General features: G+C 40.3%; 1 protein-coding gene across 8 annotated transcripts in view; it reads left to right on the top strand.

Annotated features, from left to right (window-relative positions):
* The window catches only part of LOC146559183 (eukaryotic translation initiation factor 4 gamma 1-like), a 38,017-nt gene that overhangs the window by 5,457 nt on the left and 13,673 nt on the right, over nucleotides 1–18,887 (top strand). For 3 of the 8 annotated variants that reach the window (XM_085244994.1, XM_085244993.1, XM_085244991.1), the window contains exons 2-11: nucleotides 1,853–1,904; nucleotides 2,075–2,196; nucleotides 2,872–2,955; nucleotides 5,093–5,125; nucleotides 5,658–5,678; nucleotides 6,167–6,361; nucleotides 7,855–7,957; nucleotides 14,909–15,048; nucleotides 18,193–18,285; nucleotides 18,731–18,815. In XM_085244994.1, the coding sequence (XP_085101120.1) occupies nucleotides 2,122–2,196; nucleotides 2,872–2,955; nucleotides 5,093–5,125; nucleotides 5,658–5,678; nucleotides 6,167–6,361; nucleotides 7,855–7,957; nucleotides 14,909–15,048; nucleotides 18,193–18,285; nucleotides 18,731–18,815 (829 nt within the window). In that variant the 5' untranslated portion in view covers nucleotides 1,853–1,904; nucleotides 2,075–2,121. Of the gene's footprint in view, nucleotides 1–1,040; nucleotides 1,177–1,852; nucleotides 1,905–2,074; nucleotides 2,197–2,871; nucleotides 2,956–5,092; nucleotides 5,126–5,657; nucleotides 5,679–6,166; nucleotides 6,362–7,854; nucleotides 7,958–12,926; nucleotides 13,069–14,908; nucleotides 15,049–17,217; nucleotides 17,515–18,192; nucleotides 18,286–18,730; nucleotides 18,816–18,887 lie in introns of those variants that run through there. The other 5 variants (XM_085244992.1, XM_085244996.1, XM_085244997.1 and 2 more) reach the window with 5 other exon arrangements.

Raw genomic sequence — 18,887 nt, 5'->3', positions numbered from 1 at the left:
AGCTCTGTAGCTCCACTATGGTGTGAATAGTTCAATCAATGTCAGGGATTTCACCTGCCTGTATAGAAATCCTCTTTGTTGAAATTGATTAGATTTTTGTCCCCTTGCATTTATGTATTGTTATAGTCATAGAAACAGTGGTGATAAATAAAATTTGAATTTGAATTTGGATAACAACTATTTCTGTAGCATGATTTCCTCTTTGAAAAAAAAACAAACATCCGGAATCATCATGACTCAGGCTTTTTATTCTGCTGCCTCAGAGTGTGAGTACTTCTGTATGTGTATCAGTAAAAAGAGCGTGTGTGTGTGTCAGCGACAGTGATAGCGATAATGTAGTGTTTGGGCTATGAATACCAGATGCGTTTATTATTAGTAAAGACTATAAGCTAGGGAGAAATCTTACTATCTTACTATGTATGACATACGGAGATGACCATTTAGTCAGCAGGGTGACTGTTTTGTTTGAGTGTATCATCATGTGGTGATCAGACTAAATGGAGAGCACATTTCAGAGACTGAGCAGTTGGAACAATAGACAATGGCAATCTGTTGTTGTACACAGAATTGTTCTGGTAGGTGTGAGCTGATTCATGCTCCCTGAATTTTAAAACAGTTCAACTTTGGTTAGCAGTATTGATCTAATACAGTAGATAGGTGTCAGTGCTGATAGTGATAGTGGCGTCACTAAATGACCACTGTACAAATCTGCAAAAGTGTTTCTTTGTCATTAATATAAACTTATTCATTTGAAGAGTTTCTCCACTTATTTAGGATGCACCCAATCAATAATCCCCCCCCTTTGTTTTTCCTTCACAAATATTCTGCTGCTTTATCAGTATTGGGGATTCAGACAACTCACAAATACGTTTTGGGTTTTGTTTTTTGTTTTTTTGGTCCACAAAACAAACCTCACAGCTGGAAGCCCAATAGGGCTGTTGGGAGTCCATAGCGACAGGTTAGACGACTGCCGCTGGGGGGCGGGGGTGGGAAATTAGCATATTTTAACAGGGAACAGCACACGCCATTGGTTGAATTCTTCATGCTTACTACGTAAAGACTGCTGTTGTTGATAGCAGACAGTCTGGCAGTTTATTTCTCACTCCTAGCATGTTATCTTAAACATATGCAGTGTCTAAGGTACTTACTACACGGATGTCCGCGGAACTGTTCAAGGTAAAACTGTAGTGGGTCATTGCATTTACCTGTGTTTTTAATTGTTGTAACTGTCAAGCTTATCATTATATGCGTATTTAATGCTAATACTAAAGAGGAGCTAGCTAAAACGATATATTAGCGTACTTAGCGGTTGTTCAGTGGGGTTAATTTATCTTGCAACACAATGAGGTATAACACTTCAGGTTTAATGTAAACGAGTGCTCAAATTCAATTTATTGGCTATTGTTTTTCAATTATTATTTTTAATTTTACAGTCAAGTTTTACATAGCACTATGATTGAAATGTAACATGTTTCAAGTCAGAAAGCTATTGAACTATTTTCACATTCAGAAAACGTGTGCTATTAAACAGAAAGTGCATGGAGGACAATGTTAGCTGGCTAGCTTTTAAAGTTAAAAACGGCTTCAGTGCTTTGTTAGCTTTATGTTTCTTTGTCTTTATCTTTGAGTATATCAGCCTTTGTACTTAAACCAAAACAAGAGATGTTTCATTGCAAATGTGCTGGTGGTGATAAATACTTTATAATTCAGTGTGGAATTGGATATTGTAGACTTTATATATTTTTCCAGCCTGTTTGTAATGCAGCTGTTTAAAAAGTAGTGGCTGTAAAGTTTAAAATGTGATTCAAGCTGATCATTGTAAACAAGGTTTTTCTTTCTCTTTGACTTTTAGGGGAAAAAAATACCCAGCGTAACGACACTTGGACCTTAAAGGATTTATAAATGTAAGTCTAGTGAAGGCTCTCACTTTTTTATGTAAGACTTCAGGTAAACTGCAACTGCTATCCACTTTAATACACTATGTAATCCACAGTGTTACCATTGTGACCTTTGAAATGGCAGGTAATATAATTACCAAAGACCAGTTTGACCCTTTGGTCATTTCTTTTTTCAGACTTGTACACAGGTCCACATCTGCCTCCCCATGCAGAGCTCCATGAAATGAATAAAGCACCACAGCCTATAACGGGACCCCCATCCACTCCCCACCCTGCCCCTTCCCCCGGCCTTTCACAGGTAAGATGCCACGCTACTTAACTCTGCATATTGGCTCTACAAGGGTGTGGTTTTCTTTCTCACTGTGTATTCTCAAAGAGACAGGGCAGTCGTTCAAGTGCTTTGTGAAGATAATGAAAAGTAGATCACTCAACAATAGAGGTTCTCTGATAGAGGACAGCTGCAGCAGACGCAAGTCTTGTGTTTTTTGACAATACTGTGGAAAGTCCCACAGCAGTTGATGTCCTCCATAGTAATTAACTGGAACGATGTCTATGACTGTCTTTTTCAGATCATGCTAACCTCTAACATGGCTTAAACTTGAATATTATAAATGGGCTCCAGTTGGAGTCGAGCCACAGATTCATAAACACACTATGAGCTTATTATTATTATCTTGCCATCATATTGTCAGGGGCCAGAATAGCCTGCGGCATCTTTGTAACTATCCAGCTAAACACTGTTATTTTTAATTGTGATTTTATTTATTTTGGTGTTTGTGTGTTTTTTACTTTGTCTCAAAAATAGCTATAAAGTACTTACTTGCCAGTTGTCTACACCCCATAAACATAAATCGGAAAAGATGTCTGTAATATAAACAGTAAAGCCTTTACACGGTTGTGGGACTCTACGGCCTCACCTTTTTGGCTCTCTTAAAGCTCTTTTGCTGTTGTTCTCACTTCCTGTCTTCTGCAGGCCTCATTCCCCCCTGGGCAGCCCCCGTCTGTAGTGTTTGCCACCCAACCTCCACAAATGAACCCAACACCACAACCCCGACAGGTAGGCCTGCTCACTCCTCAGAAACGACTGTTCTATCAGGGAACATATTATCTAGTCAGAAGCATGACAATTTACAAATTGGATTCATTGCTTTCCACACAAGTTCATTTTTGTGGTGCAATGCAAATATTTTTGTTTATTTCTAACTTGCATCTGATCAGTCCAGACAAACCACGCAGGGTAAAAATGCTATTGTGCAGTTTTGCAAAACTTCTACTCACTGGCACTATCCTAAACGTATAGGGTTCTTAGAATTAGGGCTGAACGATTATGGAAAATAATCTAATTGCGATTTTTTGCCCCAATATTGCGATTGCGATGCGATATGCGATTATTTTTTAAGGTCTTTGTCTTCTGTATTATTAAACAAAGACAAGCAATACATCATATAGTATGGCCAATACTATATTACATTAATTTTAAACTGTTCTTTCCTGGAAGACAGACCTCTGTTATGATGACATGAGGTGATGCATGAATTGATGACTGACATTTTTATTTAACTTCTTCAATCACAACAGTATATTTGAACATACACAATAGTTTATTTTTAGCTTACAAACATCTGAGCATAAAGTGCTGACAAGGAACCCTGGTGTAAACATTAAAATGAAAGTCAGTACAATGTGCAGATTGCAGAAATATACATAAACAAAATCAGTGGCTTTACCACACTCAGTTTTTCGACATCTGTGAACTACTAGACAGTCATTAAATTAAAAAATAATATTAAATAAATAAAACTAATAAATAAAAAATACACACATCTTACTGATCTCTGCAGTCAGTAACATTACACATAAAGTGCAAACATAATAGCAATTGTATAAACACACACACAAACACGCCTTTAAAATTTAAAGGCGTGAAATTGGACGGTCTAGCCTTCTGATCTGCGTCACCGCTGTCTCGGTGGAGTTTAATAAACTCGGCCGTCTGCTTCTTGCTATCTAAAATATAACCAGACACTGGCGTAAATTCTCAACTGTCTCATACTTCTGTTTAATAAGTTTTCTGTTTGACGTTTAGTCAGCTGTGTGAAAACCAAGGAGGAACCCACCGGGGGATTAATAAAGTTTTATTTTATCTAATCTAATAACTTTAATCTCAGCCAAACCGATTTACTCACGAACAAACAAAACACTGAAAAAAGCCCAACAATAACATTTTTAGGTTGTCTAAGTGACTTATATATTACGTTTAACCCGAGCAGCGAAACTCCGCGGTGATCTGAAAATGATGTGCCGGGAGTTGTGCCGTTCTCGGCCGCATCAGTAACCCTCGAGCTCCCGGCTAGCTGTCGAGCTGGTGGGTAGCAGACGCCTCTGAAAACGTCGAAGCACTTTTGCAAATATGGGATATCTTGATAAACCGAGCAGATATTTGATGTTTACACAACTACTTTCTCGCCTGAAAATATGTTAAAAGTTTATTTTGTGACCCAGAAAGATTAGTATGAGTAATTTTAAAACTTAGTAGCGGCCGCCATTGTTGGAAACTGGAGTTTGGCTGGGCCGCGCTATGAATTCTGGGATATGGTAGTAATTTGGACAGCCTTCGGCACATCGCTGTGACGTAATCGGTCTACAAATGCGGCCTCAGGAGGATGCAGCCCATGAATTTGGACATGTCCAGAGTATAATCGCAGCCTTTGCGGTTAGAAAATTGCACTTGATCATGTCGCGATATTATCGCAAATGCGATATATCGTTCAGCCCTACTTAGAATGCCTGCATGTCTGTTTGCAAACTTTCCTCCAGCTCTGTGAAATGTAAACAGTCACTGTGGTCTTCATTACATGTCTTATGAAGTATTGGAGCTTAATCTACATGATCTAAATTCTTTTGTTTCTTACTGCCCCTGATTGATTTGAGTAAATGCAATCAGCTTAAAGGCAGCTTGATTTATACATTAATATCAGATCTATAATATTTTGTATGTAGCCTTGTAAAAAAAATTAAATAATTAAAAAAATATATAGGGCAAGCTAAGAAAAGCACATGCTATGACAGCCATTTTCATATGATGAGCGCCAGTTGGAAACGTACAGAACTGAAATAACCTGTTAGTGGGGAGTGAAGCATGGAGTTTGAGCTTTTGTCTATAATCTCTGTCCTGTCTGCCTCTCCTCCTCTAGTTTGCCCCCGGGCCCCGGCCTATACATCAACAGGTACTAACAGCACAGCTGACTAACTTGAGGGTGGGAGGGGAATTTCACCCATTTTAATGCATGTGAGAAGGCCAAGATTTCAGGAATAAAATGACCACAAACTGGTGGTTCCTGATTCAGAGACTACATGATAATATTTTTAACATTTTATGTTTATTTTACGTTTATGTAATTAACATTGCCCAATAATGCAAAATTAACTTGATGATAACTGAAGTTAATGTTTTAAGTAAATATTGAATTTACTGTGACAAAAGTTAAATTGCATTTGGGTTATGCTTTATAATAAAATGCATAAATGTTGCACCAACATTTCAGAAATGCAGCTAGGCCTGATTCACTGGGATTCACTGTTGTGCCTTTTATCTGCATGCTGCTTGTTAATTCACTGCTTAGCTAAGATCGGGTGGTTTCTGGGCGCTTTCCTCCAACTGATTTTCGTGCCTTCTTTTTCTCACTCTTTCTCTTGCCACCTTCTTCTTGCTTCTATTGAATGTGTGTCTATGTGTGATCTGTGCTTGTGCTGCTGAAGGGAAGCTTCAGATCGCTACAGGTAACTCAGGTTTTCTCTTTCCTCACAGTTTTTCCCTCCACTTTTCCCTTCTTTCACCCTCTGGAGGAGTGCATATGTGTGAGCCTAATATTTGGCAGTGTTGTGCTTTGTTGGCTTGGTGTCATTTTTCTAGCTACAGCAGTTAGCTCCCAGGCCATCAGCAGAATGTCAATGAGGAGGCTCTGAATGAACCAGCATTAGCTGCTTTATCTCTGCTGGCAGACAGGGCCAATATGTTTCCAGTTGGAGTCGAGCCACAGATTCATAAACACACTGTGAGCTTATTATTAGGCTGAACAAGCTAGTTTCCCTGGGTCCAAGAGATAAAATAATGCAAAGGGCATTTATTCATGTCAGAGGTTTCAGAGAGGTAGCAAATGGTCCTGTTTTGTTTTTCTTTCTTCTCTGTGGTCCATCACACCATATTTTTTCTTGTCTTTTTCACAACCCACACTTGCTTCACCTTTGCTTTTCTACTATCTTCTTAGCCCTACTACCCCAACAGGCCCAACCTGCCTCCCAGCAGTGGGCCAAGAGGTGTCCCACCCAGCAGTGCTCCTCGGTCTGTGACCCCCACCCATGTCTACCAGGCAGGCCCTGGCTCCCAAATGATGATGATCCCCCAGCAACAGTTGCCCTTTCCCAGTTCGCCACAGGGACCTGCCTACATCATACAGTCACAGGTAGGGGGCACAACGTGTGTGTGTGTGTGTGTGTGTGTGTGTGTGTGTGTGTGTGTGTGTGTGTGTGTGTGTGTGTGTGTGTGTGTGTGTGTGTGTGTGTTTCTGCTAGAGGTTTTCATTGTATTGTAGGGTCTATATCTTACAATATAAAGCTCATTGAGGCAACTGTTGTGATTTGGTGGTGCTATAAAAATAAGATTGAATTAAATTGAAAATATAGGTTTGTTAGCTCTATTAAAAATGCATTAATTTTTTTATTAGATACATTTTGTAAACCCTGCATCCACAAAATCAGGCTTAGTGACTCAAACTGCTCAAAGTGGTTAATGGTGCAGAGGCATTTGTAATTTTGTTGCAGAAATTACCAGGATTTCTACTTTGATTACTCAGAAAATGTGGTCTGGTCTTCTTATCCAAATGTGTGAAAATGTGCTGGTGTCTGGAGATACCCATTTGCAGCTACTTGGGTTGTAGAGGTGCTTCTCATTTATAAATAAAGACAGTTTGGTTTCTGTCTGTTTGCACATCTTAAGGACAAAAAAATGTCATTATTCAATTATATTCAGACACAAGAACACTTCTGAGGCAAACTGTCTCCTGCCGTACTACATTTCAAAGATGGCAGCCTTGTATAATGCACTAACCTCTTTTGAGTACCAATATGTCAAAGTCCTGAGAAAAGCACCTGAGTGTATTGATTTCACCTTATTTCATAGCCAGTATGTATGTAGTATTTTCTCCTCAACATACCACCAGAGTTTTGAAGCTGTGTGTCACATAGTTTAATCCAGCCACATAGTAACACACATACTTCCAAAATGCGAACGGTGTCCCATTTCACAAAAATAGAAAGCAAGTGCACAAATGCAAAAAATAGAAAGAAAAAGGAACAGGAAAATGTAGCAACATTACAGCGGTAATGGATTGCTTATTTGGAGAAGTAACAAAAAAGCAGATTACTTTTTTCATTACATTAGTTTTGCAATTCAGATCCCTCCCAACTGTAAAGCATCATGGAGGGATCCTTATGCAGCAGATGGCCGCCCCTCCCTGAGCCTGGTTCTGCCGGAGGTTTCTTCCTGTTAAAAGGGAGTTTTTCCTTCCCACTGTCGCCAAAGTGCTTGCTCATAGGGGGTCATATGATTGCTGGGTTTTTCTCTGTATCTATGAAGCGCCTTGAGGCGACTTTTGTTGTGATTTGGCGCTATATAAATAAAATTGAATTGAATTGAATTATGGTTTGAGGCTGCTTGTAGTCACTGAGGGAACAACAAACCAAAGACTGAAGGCAGAATTCTTTATAGTTTTTATAATATTCAAGTTTTAGCCCATGTTAGAGGTTGGCACGAAATCCTTGTAATTCCAAAGTGTTCACATTTTTTTTGCTTCTACAACTTTAATGATCTATATCTGTATCTAATGATGTTTTGTTTTGTTTTTCTCCATTTATCTTCTCTTCTATCTTCCACCCGCTCTCTGGTTTGCCCCCTCAGTACCGGTCACCAACCTACGTTCCCACACCTCAGCAGTTTCCAGTCCCAACGGGCACCCCAGGCTATTACCCAGGCACAAGCCCTGCAGAATATGGTACTTACGGTAAGAGGTTTTACTTGGAGTCTCATCTGTGCCACTCACCTAGTAACAAGCACCATTCTTACACTTGGCAAACTAAATCAGTTGGAGAGAAAAACAATTATGAAGATCGATGGTACACTTTGTAATGAAACGCAAGGACAAGTTGCAACAAAATTTAAATAGGAAGGGTGAGAGGAGAGGAAAATGTTAAGTGAAAAAAACACCACCCAAAATAATAAATTTCATTTATACGTGCCTTTCAACATACTCAAGGAGCCCTTAGAAGCAATTAAACAAAAGTATATCTTAAGTATAGATAAAATAACGGTAGGAAAACACCATATAGTAGAAAGTCAATACGTCTTAAACTAAAATCAAACGGAATAGAGAAGCTTCAAAAGATGTGTTTAAAGACTGACTTTAAAGATGGTAAGACTGTCAGAGTAGTGACTGTGCCGTGGGCAAGACTTCGAAAGACGCGGGGCTACTTGGCTGAAACAAACAGCTGTTATAGTAAGAGCAGCATAGGAGGAGCATCTCAGTATGGGAAGGAGTGGCAATGTGAAGAAGTTGGAGAGAGATGAGAGTGCAAGATTATCAAGAGACTTGAAAGTAAGAAGCAGAATCTTAAAAATTAATGCAACATTTTACAGGAAGCCAGTGAGCTGTGTAACATGTCATTAAATCCTCAGTAGTTGCTCACATCTTGCACAGTGATCAGCCTTTAGCTGAAGTCTTCTTTGTTTTGTTTTGTTTTTGTTTTTTTTGAGGAATCCTGACTTGTTACTCTTTCAGTGTTTGTCTTCATGTAAGTGTTTACAAGAAAATAACCGTCTTCCCTTAATAAACTACACGCTTCTGAGATTTCTAATAATTACATTCATCTTGTCCCCTGCCACCCACTCATTATTTATGCATCTCTTTGTGCGAGACACTTCTGGCTAACATGAAATGAGAATGAACAGGAGTGGAGTATAAGGTGTTATAAAAAGCAGTGACAATTTTACAGACCGTGGGAGAGAGAATAATCAGGAAAGATGACCTTCTCTCAGCCAGCATGGACCATATGACCTTAATGAATAGCAGTTACAACTCGCACTGTGTTCCTATTGATGGGTGTGGCTGCATTCCCCAAAAAGTTTAAAGTTGCTGACTATTCATGTCAAAGTGGTTATGTACAAATGGGCCCACAACAGCATCCTTAGAAATCTGCACTTAGCAATAGAGGTAAAATTTATGTATATCACAGTATAAAAGCCTTCAATGATTATATTTAATACACACAAAAGTGTCTTCATTTTACATTTACTCATAGTCCTTTTGTTCCACATCAACTGAGTATAGCTGCAACGGACACATTTATTGCTGATCATCCGTGCTGTGCCTCCATCTAGTGGTAACTGTGTGTCATTGGACCATAAAACCTAGTGATGCCCTGAAACAAACTTGCTGACCTCCTCCTACCAGGCATTTGAACTATGTGTTGTCTTTGTTGAACTGAATGCAGAGGCCTCAATGCAGACCTGTAAAAACACAATCCTTCCTATGAGACTGCTCATAGGAAGGATTCCACTATTTGCTCTTGAATGTGGAGTATGTGTATGTTGGGTTGTGCATGGGACAGTTAAACTGTATAGGGCTGAAGGTCTGGTGGACTTGTGCATTAATTTATGGGAAATTCACATGTTTGGCATATATAAATTTATATTTTCAGATATTTTGCAGTTCCTTTCTGAACAGCAGTCTGTGTGCGTTTGACTGAAGGCATATTTATACCCACCACTGTAACCCTCACAAAACAAACAAACACACTCTGAAAATGGTGTTACAAATGCTATTGCGAGCTACTCTTTGATGTCATTTTGGCCAGTCGTGGACCTGTTCACTTTTGTAGCCTGGCACACTGTGTTGGAATGTATAATCATATTGTTTTTTCCCCCTGATATCATAACAAGGGCTCAGATCATTCCAAATTACACAGAAGAAGATGTTGTAAAGGCATGAAAAGCAGAGACTTTCTGGAGAAACTTTTGGTAACACACACTCTGCAAGTGTGGCGCACCCTTGGCATTAGGGATGGGTATCGAAACCCGGTTCTTGTTGAGAACCTGTTCCCACTGTTTCAATTCCTTGGAATTGTTTGGCATTTTTGCAAACGATTCCCTTATCGATTCCAGTCGCCCCGAATGACGTCACCACGTTGCGGAGCGTCATTTACCTGGCAGGAAACACGGCGCCTAAGCGGCTCAAACGCTCAAAAGTTTGGTCATACTTTACGAGAACAGATGACAACAGGGCAACTTGCAATACTTGCAAAGTAGATATTTCATTTAAGGGAGGAAACACTACGAATATGCAAAAGCATTTGCTCACAAAACACGTGATAACCTTAAATGAATGTCGTGTTTTTTAATTCCGCTCCGGACTCGTGAATCTCAACCCAGCAGCAGCGGTAACGTTTGCACGTCCTCTCCCGTTAATATGGCAGGTAAATAATCAACTAATAGTGCATATTATGTTAGCGCGATCTGCCTTATTACAAAATCTGCCATTACTGTGCATTTAGGTGACCATGATGAGAGAGACATCGTTAAACAGAATCGAAAATGGAATCAGAATCGTGAAAATCTTATCAATACCCATCCCTACTTGGCATCACTATAAATTATGGCGGGACAGTGGTCTTGTCACATTTGGTGTGTGATACAACCAGTACGGTGACCGTAAACAGGCCATTACATTCATGTCTTTGCTTATAAGAGAAGTCAGTGTGGAAAATGTGCCAGTGTTATTTATTCTGTGTGAGTTTTGCTACTGTTAACATGCATTTTCAGGATAAGATCTTTTTAGTATGAGTGGCCTTAAATGGTTAGATTTGTTTTATGGACAGTTTGTACACATTGGCCTAACAAGCAAACAATCCCTTGATCGGTTCTGGTAGTAGGCACACATACCTTTGGGGTTTTGTCCCCCTTTTGATTAAAGGAGCAATCCAAAGTAACTTTACTGGTCATGAGAAAAATTTAATCAGGAGAATACACTAATCTCAAACTTCAGATTACAGACAAGAGAATGAATTCTAGTGTCCGTTCAGGATTTGACATGTCGATGTAGTCTTGAATGATATCAGCAAGTTCAAACATATTCTTATAGTTTAACTGTATTCCTACACCTCCCTGTGTCAGTGGTAGCACAGGGTGGTGTAGCAGGTTTTTGTATTGCCTGACAACAAGAAAACGGAGTCAAAACTTCCTGGCCGACCAGAGGCTTTCTGTGTGAGGCTTCCATGTTCTCCAAGATTTCAAGACTCTTTATTTGTCGCGTGCATGGTTATACAGGTATAACATGCAGTGAAATGTGACCTGATACGCTCCTCAACTGTGCAAAAAAAAAAAGACAGACAGACCTTTATATACAGTGAATGAGTATATACAAGGTTTACACATGGGTTTTCTTCAGGTTCTCTGGCTTCCTCTTGGCTATTTAGGAATTCTGAAGATACTATAGGTGGGGATGTTAACATGTTAGCATAATTGTGTTTTGTGTTTGCCCTGTGGACTTGTAACCTCTTCAGAACCTCCCTAATCACACACATCAAAGGCCTATACCAGCGGTCCCCAACCCCCGGTACCAAATGACCGGTCCGTGAGTCATTTGGTACCAGGCCGCGAGAGTTGAGGCTCAGGTGTGAAATGTATGGTTTTCAGGGTTTTTATCGGTTTTCAGCGTTATTTTGTTATCGTTTTTATCGTTAACTCTGTTTTCCTGGGTCTTTTCACGTGTGTTATGAATAAATCTTCTTTTTTTCGGTACCGGTACTAGTTTTATTTTGTTGTATTTATCCGCGACACCTTAAAGGCCGGTCCGTGAAAATATTGTTGGGCACAAACCGGTCCGTGGTGCAAAAAAGGTTGGAGACCGCTGGCATATACAGCTTCTATAGCAGCTCTTCTATAGGAGTTTGAACAGGATCATTTTCGTTTGCCCAAACAGTCTGACAATGCTTTACTAGATTGTAAACTTCTGTGGAGTTTTAGTGATGAGTGAATCTTTACAATACTTAAATGTGTGGTCTGAATACTGAACCCTCCCACGTCTTGTACAAACCCAGATAGTTTGACCCTAACAGAAACACTTCCCATTCTGTACTGTTGACTGAGATGGCACATAAAAGTGCATTTAAGTGTCAGTCTGCACCACAGCAGGGCTACAGCTCATAGGAATGAGCTGTGTGGCTGTTGAGCCTGCTGATTTCATGTTTATTATGAATTCAGCAGGCATAATTATTTATTATGAATAAATAATCTCCTGCGTGTCTGTTGCATCAGTCATTCTGACAGTCCCTTGGCATGTCGTGAAATCAGATGGCACATGACATAAAATAACTGTCTAGTGACTGTAAGACATGGCTCTTTAAACCTGGTTGCTGAGGACCTTGACTTCACTGCTGCTTGCTTCATGAAGATGTCTTGAGCCAAGAAATGGATTCATGTGTGGAAGTAATGCTTTTTTTTTTTTTTTTTTTTTTTTTAAATAATTTTTGCCCTCTTAAGCTCTATGCTCATCATAGTTATAATCCCAGAATATAATTTTGCCTCCTTGCAGCCATCTATGTGGTGGAGTGTTTCTTAAAACACACATACATAGAAACAGCCCTACACACACACACACACACACACACACACACACACACACACACACACACACACACACACACACACACACACACACACACACACACACACACACCAAATCCGTTTGACTCTTATGTGTTAACCAAAGATCAGATAACATGCCTGTGGTGGAGAGATAGAGGAGTCTTCAGGGAAGTCAGAGCCACTTGGAATGGCACAGTTTAGTTTGTCTGCCACTATACTCAAGAGGAGGGAGGGAGGTGGGGAGGAATCAGCAAGGTCAGAGGGAGGAGCAAAATGGAGACACGCTGGAAGAGGGAGGGCTGAGGACTAAAAGAAGTCATTCTGAGAGGGCACCTGTAGAGAGGACAGGGAAGAAAGTTAGAGAGGGGGTTTAAAGAGAAAACCCCCTCTAAATTGTATTTCTGTACAGTCTTTACATTCTGCAGCAGTTCAACATGGGCAACCTTGGTTCTCGAGAGCAGGAGGACTCTGAGGGTAGGTGTTGTCTAGACGGTGTCTCTTTGCAGCCCCCCATCCCCCTCTTATGCTAAACTTTTGTGCTTTGAGTCATATCTCAGGTTTCTTATTTACAGTATTGGGATACTGTCCAAGTCTCATTCCGCCTTCTGGCTTTCTGCTTTTATGAACCTTCTCCCTCTCTCTGTCCTTCTCTCGCTCACTTTCTTCCCTCCCTTTCCATGTCGCACGCAGTCTTCCCCCAGCCGGTGTGGGTTTTTGACTATATTTAGGCTGTGCTGCTTCTGGGCAACAATGCAGACTCAGTAATGTGAGTTAGACTGTAATGCATGCAGCAGGGGAGAGAAGCAGAGCAGGAGCTAGCTACTCCCAACCTGAATAAGAGGCCTCTTCAGTTTAGAGTTGGGGGGGGGTTTCTTCTTGTTTTTTTTAGTCTAATTCTTGTAAAAGTGGGCTACACCTGATTTTGAACTGTAGCTGAGGCCAGTTACACGGCCAGGTAATGTCACTGAGTGGTTTTGTCTTGTTGACATTATTGACCAGGTATGCGAAAAGCGTTTGCTTGCTCTTTAGGAGGGTGTCACACTGGCAGCAGCTTTCTTGGCAAGTTTGTGAATGTGATAAGTATTTAATTCCTTATGAGATCACCAATGCAGAGCTGACACAGCAGACTGCTGTGTCATGGTCTGAAAATCTACTTGGCGTTCTTCTTGGTACCATGTTTGCTTAACTGTTGCATTTGGTGAAATGCTGATTTTAGGCAGTTGTTTCTATTCCAGCAAATTTCTACTGAAAGAACTTAATTGAATTATTTATTCCAAGGAAAATAAGTAATTAAAATCACCTGATACTTGACGATAATAAAGTCATAAAATAAGGAGCTGCAAGAGTTTAAGACATCTGCCCTTTTTTAAGTGCTGAAATATAATATTTCACCCTAATATTACATTACATGAATAAGTCATTTATCATGTTTTTGAGTTGTTAGAATTTTTAATTTTCCTTAATTCGTTTTATACAAAATCATTTTTCTGCTATTGGGGAAAATGGATTTGTTGAAAATTAGTTGAAAACTGTAATTGTTGTTATGGCATCCTTGCAAAAAATAGGTGTAATTTTGGTCATTTTCCATTACGATCGACTACCACCTAATGTGCATGGCGTTGCTATACCAGTGTAGCTTGTGACATCATTTGTATGCTACACGGATACCACACCAATGGAGACACCGAGGCGATGGTGTTCCTGCTGCTTGGTGTATGTCTTTTTTTGACAGACTCTCAGACCACAGTGGTTTTTTTGTGTAGCCGTTTCCATCATTGCTGGGTTTGAAAAATGATGGTTTTGATTTTTGTGAAGGAGACGTTCTCATCACACATCGTGTGACACCACTAACTAGCTAATCAGTGGCATGCAGTCTGACATCACATTTTTTAGATCACGTCAGATCACTTAGAACCCCGGCCGAGTAGGTACTAAAAAAAGTACCTGGTACCAGGTACTACCACCTAATTGGTGTTTCAGAAATCCCCAAAAAAGTCAAGGCAAGGCGAGCAAGGAGGTACTAGGGGAAAAGGGCTACAAGTTCAGTTAAATTGGTCAACACAATCAGCCTGAGGAAGCTTTAAAACATTCATGTTTAAACATTCATAGTTAAACTGAAGTGAGCAAACTCACTCTTGACACTAATTGAAATGAATCTGAAATGAAAGCAAAAATTAAAACTCTCTTAAAATATACAAAAAAGTATCTGGTAACCAGAAGCAAGGTATTTATTTAAGTGGTATGTGTTTTAAGTTGATGTGTTTATGTTAAGTCAATATGACTTGGTTTACATTCTTCTGTCTGTGATTCACAGCAGGGGCCTACTACCCTGCACAGCCACAGTTCACCCCCTCGGTCCAGGCAGGACCTGTGATTATGAATCCTGCACCTCAACAACCACAGCCACCCCCTCAGCCTGCCCAGCACATCCCTACCAAACGGGAACGCAAACAGGTACAGTCAGCATTCCTAATTCAAAAATGTGCCACACTTCAAACTCTCTGTGCTGCTTTGAGATGCATGTGATACAGGATATGTGTTTTACCTGCTTATGACTTGTGTGTATCCTCAATTACATTTGCTTTTATGCAAAATCACCACGTCTCTCTAGACAGACTTAACATAATCTTAAATAACCATATGTTATTAGCAAAAAACAATCCTTGGAAGTTATCAAAGAGGAGACACTATATAAAAAAGTGAACACAGCACTCAAACAATCCTAACAAGAAAATTATGAATGATTTCTGAAATGCTGAAGAGGGAGGTGGTCACACCCTGACGATCTTGTTGCAGCTGGTAACATGTTCACAGTATAGACATTCATGACCGTCTGATTTATGTTATCATCATACTAAAAACTACATATTACTTTAAAAAAAAAACAGCCACAACTTTATAAAAAAGTTGTGGCTGTTATAAAAATAGATATTAACTGTAGATATTATGCTCAGTTACGGACACGGACGAGTGTCTGCGCAGTCAAAAAAACAAGCAGGTACTTAGACGTCTACTCAGACCCTCACACATGCGATGATATCATTTAAATCACTGGGACCCGAACAGACCCATGTATAATCCCTGCTTTAAAGACATGGGAACTTAACCATGTGCTAAAGTTATTGAAAGCTTCATATTCATCATTACCAATGAAGGTCCTTGATAATGAAGGTGGTGTCTTGCAACTGGATTTGAGATGAGTAAAAAATGTTGTTGCCCTTTTGATTTCATGATATTATATTATTATATTAGAAGTATTGGTCAGCTAAAGTGTATTATTGCAGCTTTTGCACGATTTATAGATGGATAATTTATGGTCACTGGAGACATATTGTAGCATTATGAGCAAGTATGTGTGTCATTGTAATCCAGTTTCAACACAATGCAATGGGATACAGAAACATCCTTGTTGTTTCTTATGATTAAGGCTTGAATTGGGACACTGAATTCAATTTACTGATTGAAAAAGATATTAATAAACTTGTCTTCAACTTCTTATTTTGCATAGCTGAGCTGCTGTACAATGTATTCCCTGATTTAACAGAATGTCTAGTGTTCCCCCTGTGCTCTAATATGGCCCTCGCCTGGTATGTGGTAGGTCTCTGTGAACTCAAGCCCCTCTAGTGTCACCATCCTTTTACATCTGAGACATCTGCAGTAATGCTTACATATGACTGAACAGTGTAACCTGCTGCTTTTCTCAGTCTGAAAAGTGAGTGATCCACTGTACGTGATCTATGAGACACACAAAATGTGAAGCTCTGGTTGCAAGATGATAAATGTCATTGGTGATATCACACAAAATATCTGCTTGTAATTACATTACATTGTGCTTTGGCTGTTAATATAAAGAGGTGGGGTTTGTGTGTGTGCGCATGTGCACACTACAAGACTTGCATTCCTTGAGTTTCGGGAGTGATGTGCTTTAAAGGAGCACCAAGAGATTTGGTGTCTTGTACAGGGCACATTGACAGAAATTAGGTTCTACTGTGAATGGATAAAGGCAGCTTCACACAGAGGTAGTGGTGTGTGTGTGTGTATGTGTCTGGGTTTGTAGCTTTTTAAAGTGTTTGTTGCTAGTGGTGTCTCCATCCAAAAATCGGATACCAGCTGACTTGCAAGAACTAAATGCCTTTTTTTTTCTCTACTCCCCTGTTTGTGTGCTCTCACTATCACCCCACGTCAAAGAGTGTTCAGCGGGGTGGGGGGTGGAGGACATGTCAGCACATAGCTCAGCTCCACGTGGCCACCAGTCTCCTCCCCCGTTTGAGCCGGAAGGGCTAAACAGTCAGCCTTCCTCTGCTGCTGTGGCACCCCACCCCCCCTTCCTGCTCCAATTCTACATTTTCTTTTCTGCTCTCAAAAGTCAGAAAAAAGTCCAACTTGAACAGAGTGTGCAGGATGACTGAACAGCGAGGGAGAGAGATTGAGGAAACGGGGAGTTTCTTATGGTAACCCTTGTTCATTTGACAACTTTTTGTTCCTGGAAACCCTCCCATTCTCCCTGCCATTGCCCCTCCTTCACACTCTGGCCCCTTTAACTGTTTGTTAGTTTCTGTGGGCGGGGGTTTGCACATTCCAAAGCGTTACAAGGCCAGTTGCTTTATCCTTTTTTTCCCTCTTCTGTTTAGCATATGAGAAACGGTCAAGTCGTGAGCCAGCGTACTGAGAGTCAGGCCCAGCCCTGCTCTGTCTTCCGTATAGCTCTTCTGTCTCGTGCTGGATTTCTATTGTGGGAGCTAAGTTGAGAAGGAGCTACTTGTTATCCACCCACTGTCCTGGTTTTTTTTTTTTTTTTTTTGGTGGGGGTTTAAAGTCCAGCCCTAAGCCAGCCAGATCTGTTACTCCAGCCCTCGGATGATAGAGGCCCACTGGGGTTTGTAGCACTCTGGGAGAGGAGTTGCAAGCAGGCTGAATCAGGTAAAGGTCAGCATGGTTGAGCTAATACTATCAAAAGTAGGTCAGAGTGCAAAAGTGTTACAAACGGTTTAATCCTTTTCTAGGAATGGCCTGTGTCACTGAAGTTAGCAGCATTTGGACTCCTGAATTCATTGTTACTTTGTGTGACTGAGAAAACACGTGTTTGTAACATATAAGAAGAGTGCAGTGTGTACACAGGAATGCATTCTGTTGTCACATCTGATTGTGTTTTGCCTTCATGTGAGCAGGCTTTTTCAACAACAACGGCTTAAAGCAGCAGTGGAATTTTGTTTCGCTGTTTAGCTTCAAGTTGGCTTAATTTAATTCACGCTCAGTCAGACAGCTTTTCTGGTGACTCAGAGGCTGAAGCACATTCAGTTGGGCAGCAGAGGAATTTGCATGGTGGTTAGAGTTTGGATTTTGTGTGCCTCAGTGAAGAAATGTAGCTTTCATTCAATGAGGCAAGCTAGTGAATAAGAGCTAAAGGGAGGACTGTGAAAAAAGACGAATGTAGGCACTACACCATGGGAAGCAGGTTTTTTTCCCCCTGCCTTTATTCTTCATTTGAAATTAGTTTCAACTAAAGTGTTGTCTGTGTTATTTACCTGCTGTCCCTTACCCTCATCTTTTGTTCTTTTTACTTACACCAGTAGCTCATCTACTTTCTTTCCCCCACAGATCAGAATAAGAGACCCAAACCAAGGAGGTCGAGACATCACAGAAGAGATTATGTCAGGGGGCCGTAGTGGCTCCACCCCAACCCCACCTCAGGTGAGCCACAGAGCCACATTCTTAACTAACAGTACTCAGGAGAGCGGCCATACAAGCACACTGTTCGCTTTTTATAAAACTCATACACTTGAAAGTGACATTACCTGACAACTACTGCTTTCTGGGGTCCATATTAAAATATAGAAAAAATACTTTCTGCTTTATTTAACTTAAGATTAAATAAAACAGAAAGGACTAGAATTGACTCACATGCTCTGTCCATATGTTACTGCTTGGAAAGAATGCTGATTGCCATTTCCAATGTGATACACTACAATCTGTCAAAATTAAACTGACTGGCACTTTGACACGTGGCTTTTAAAACCAGCTGGGATTTTAGCCTGTTTTTTCTTTTCCTTTTTACCCCCCATAGTCAAATGGGAAAAAAATGTGTTAACCTCAATTGTAAGCTCACCTTTCAGTTTGTGTGTATGTCTCCCACCAGACATCTGGATCAGAAAGTACGTCATTGACCCAGGCCAACGGTGAGAGTGTCCCAGCTGCTACTACACCAGCACTGGTTAGACCAGGTGAGTGGCACATGCAGTCTTGAACACAGTCGATACATATTTTACTTACTACAAATTTTATAACTGTTATTT

This window comes from Mchenga conophoros, linkage group LG14 (assembly GCF_057382185.1).
Source record: "Mchenga conophoros isolate Kocher_MC1m ecotype Shallow Benthic linkage group LG14, M_conophoros_male_GT1.1, whole genome shotgun sequence".
Classification (NCBI taxonomy): Eukaryota; Metazoa; Chordata; class Actinopteri; order Cichliformes; family Cichlidae; genus Mchenga; species Mchenga conophoros.
This window is presented reverse-complemented; position numbering and strand designations above follow the sequence as displayed.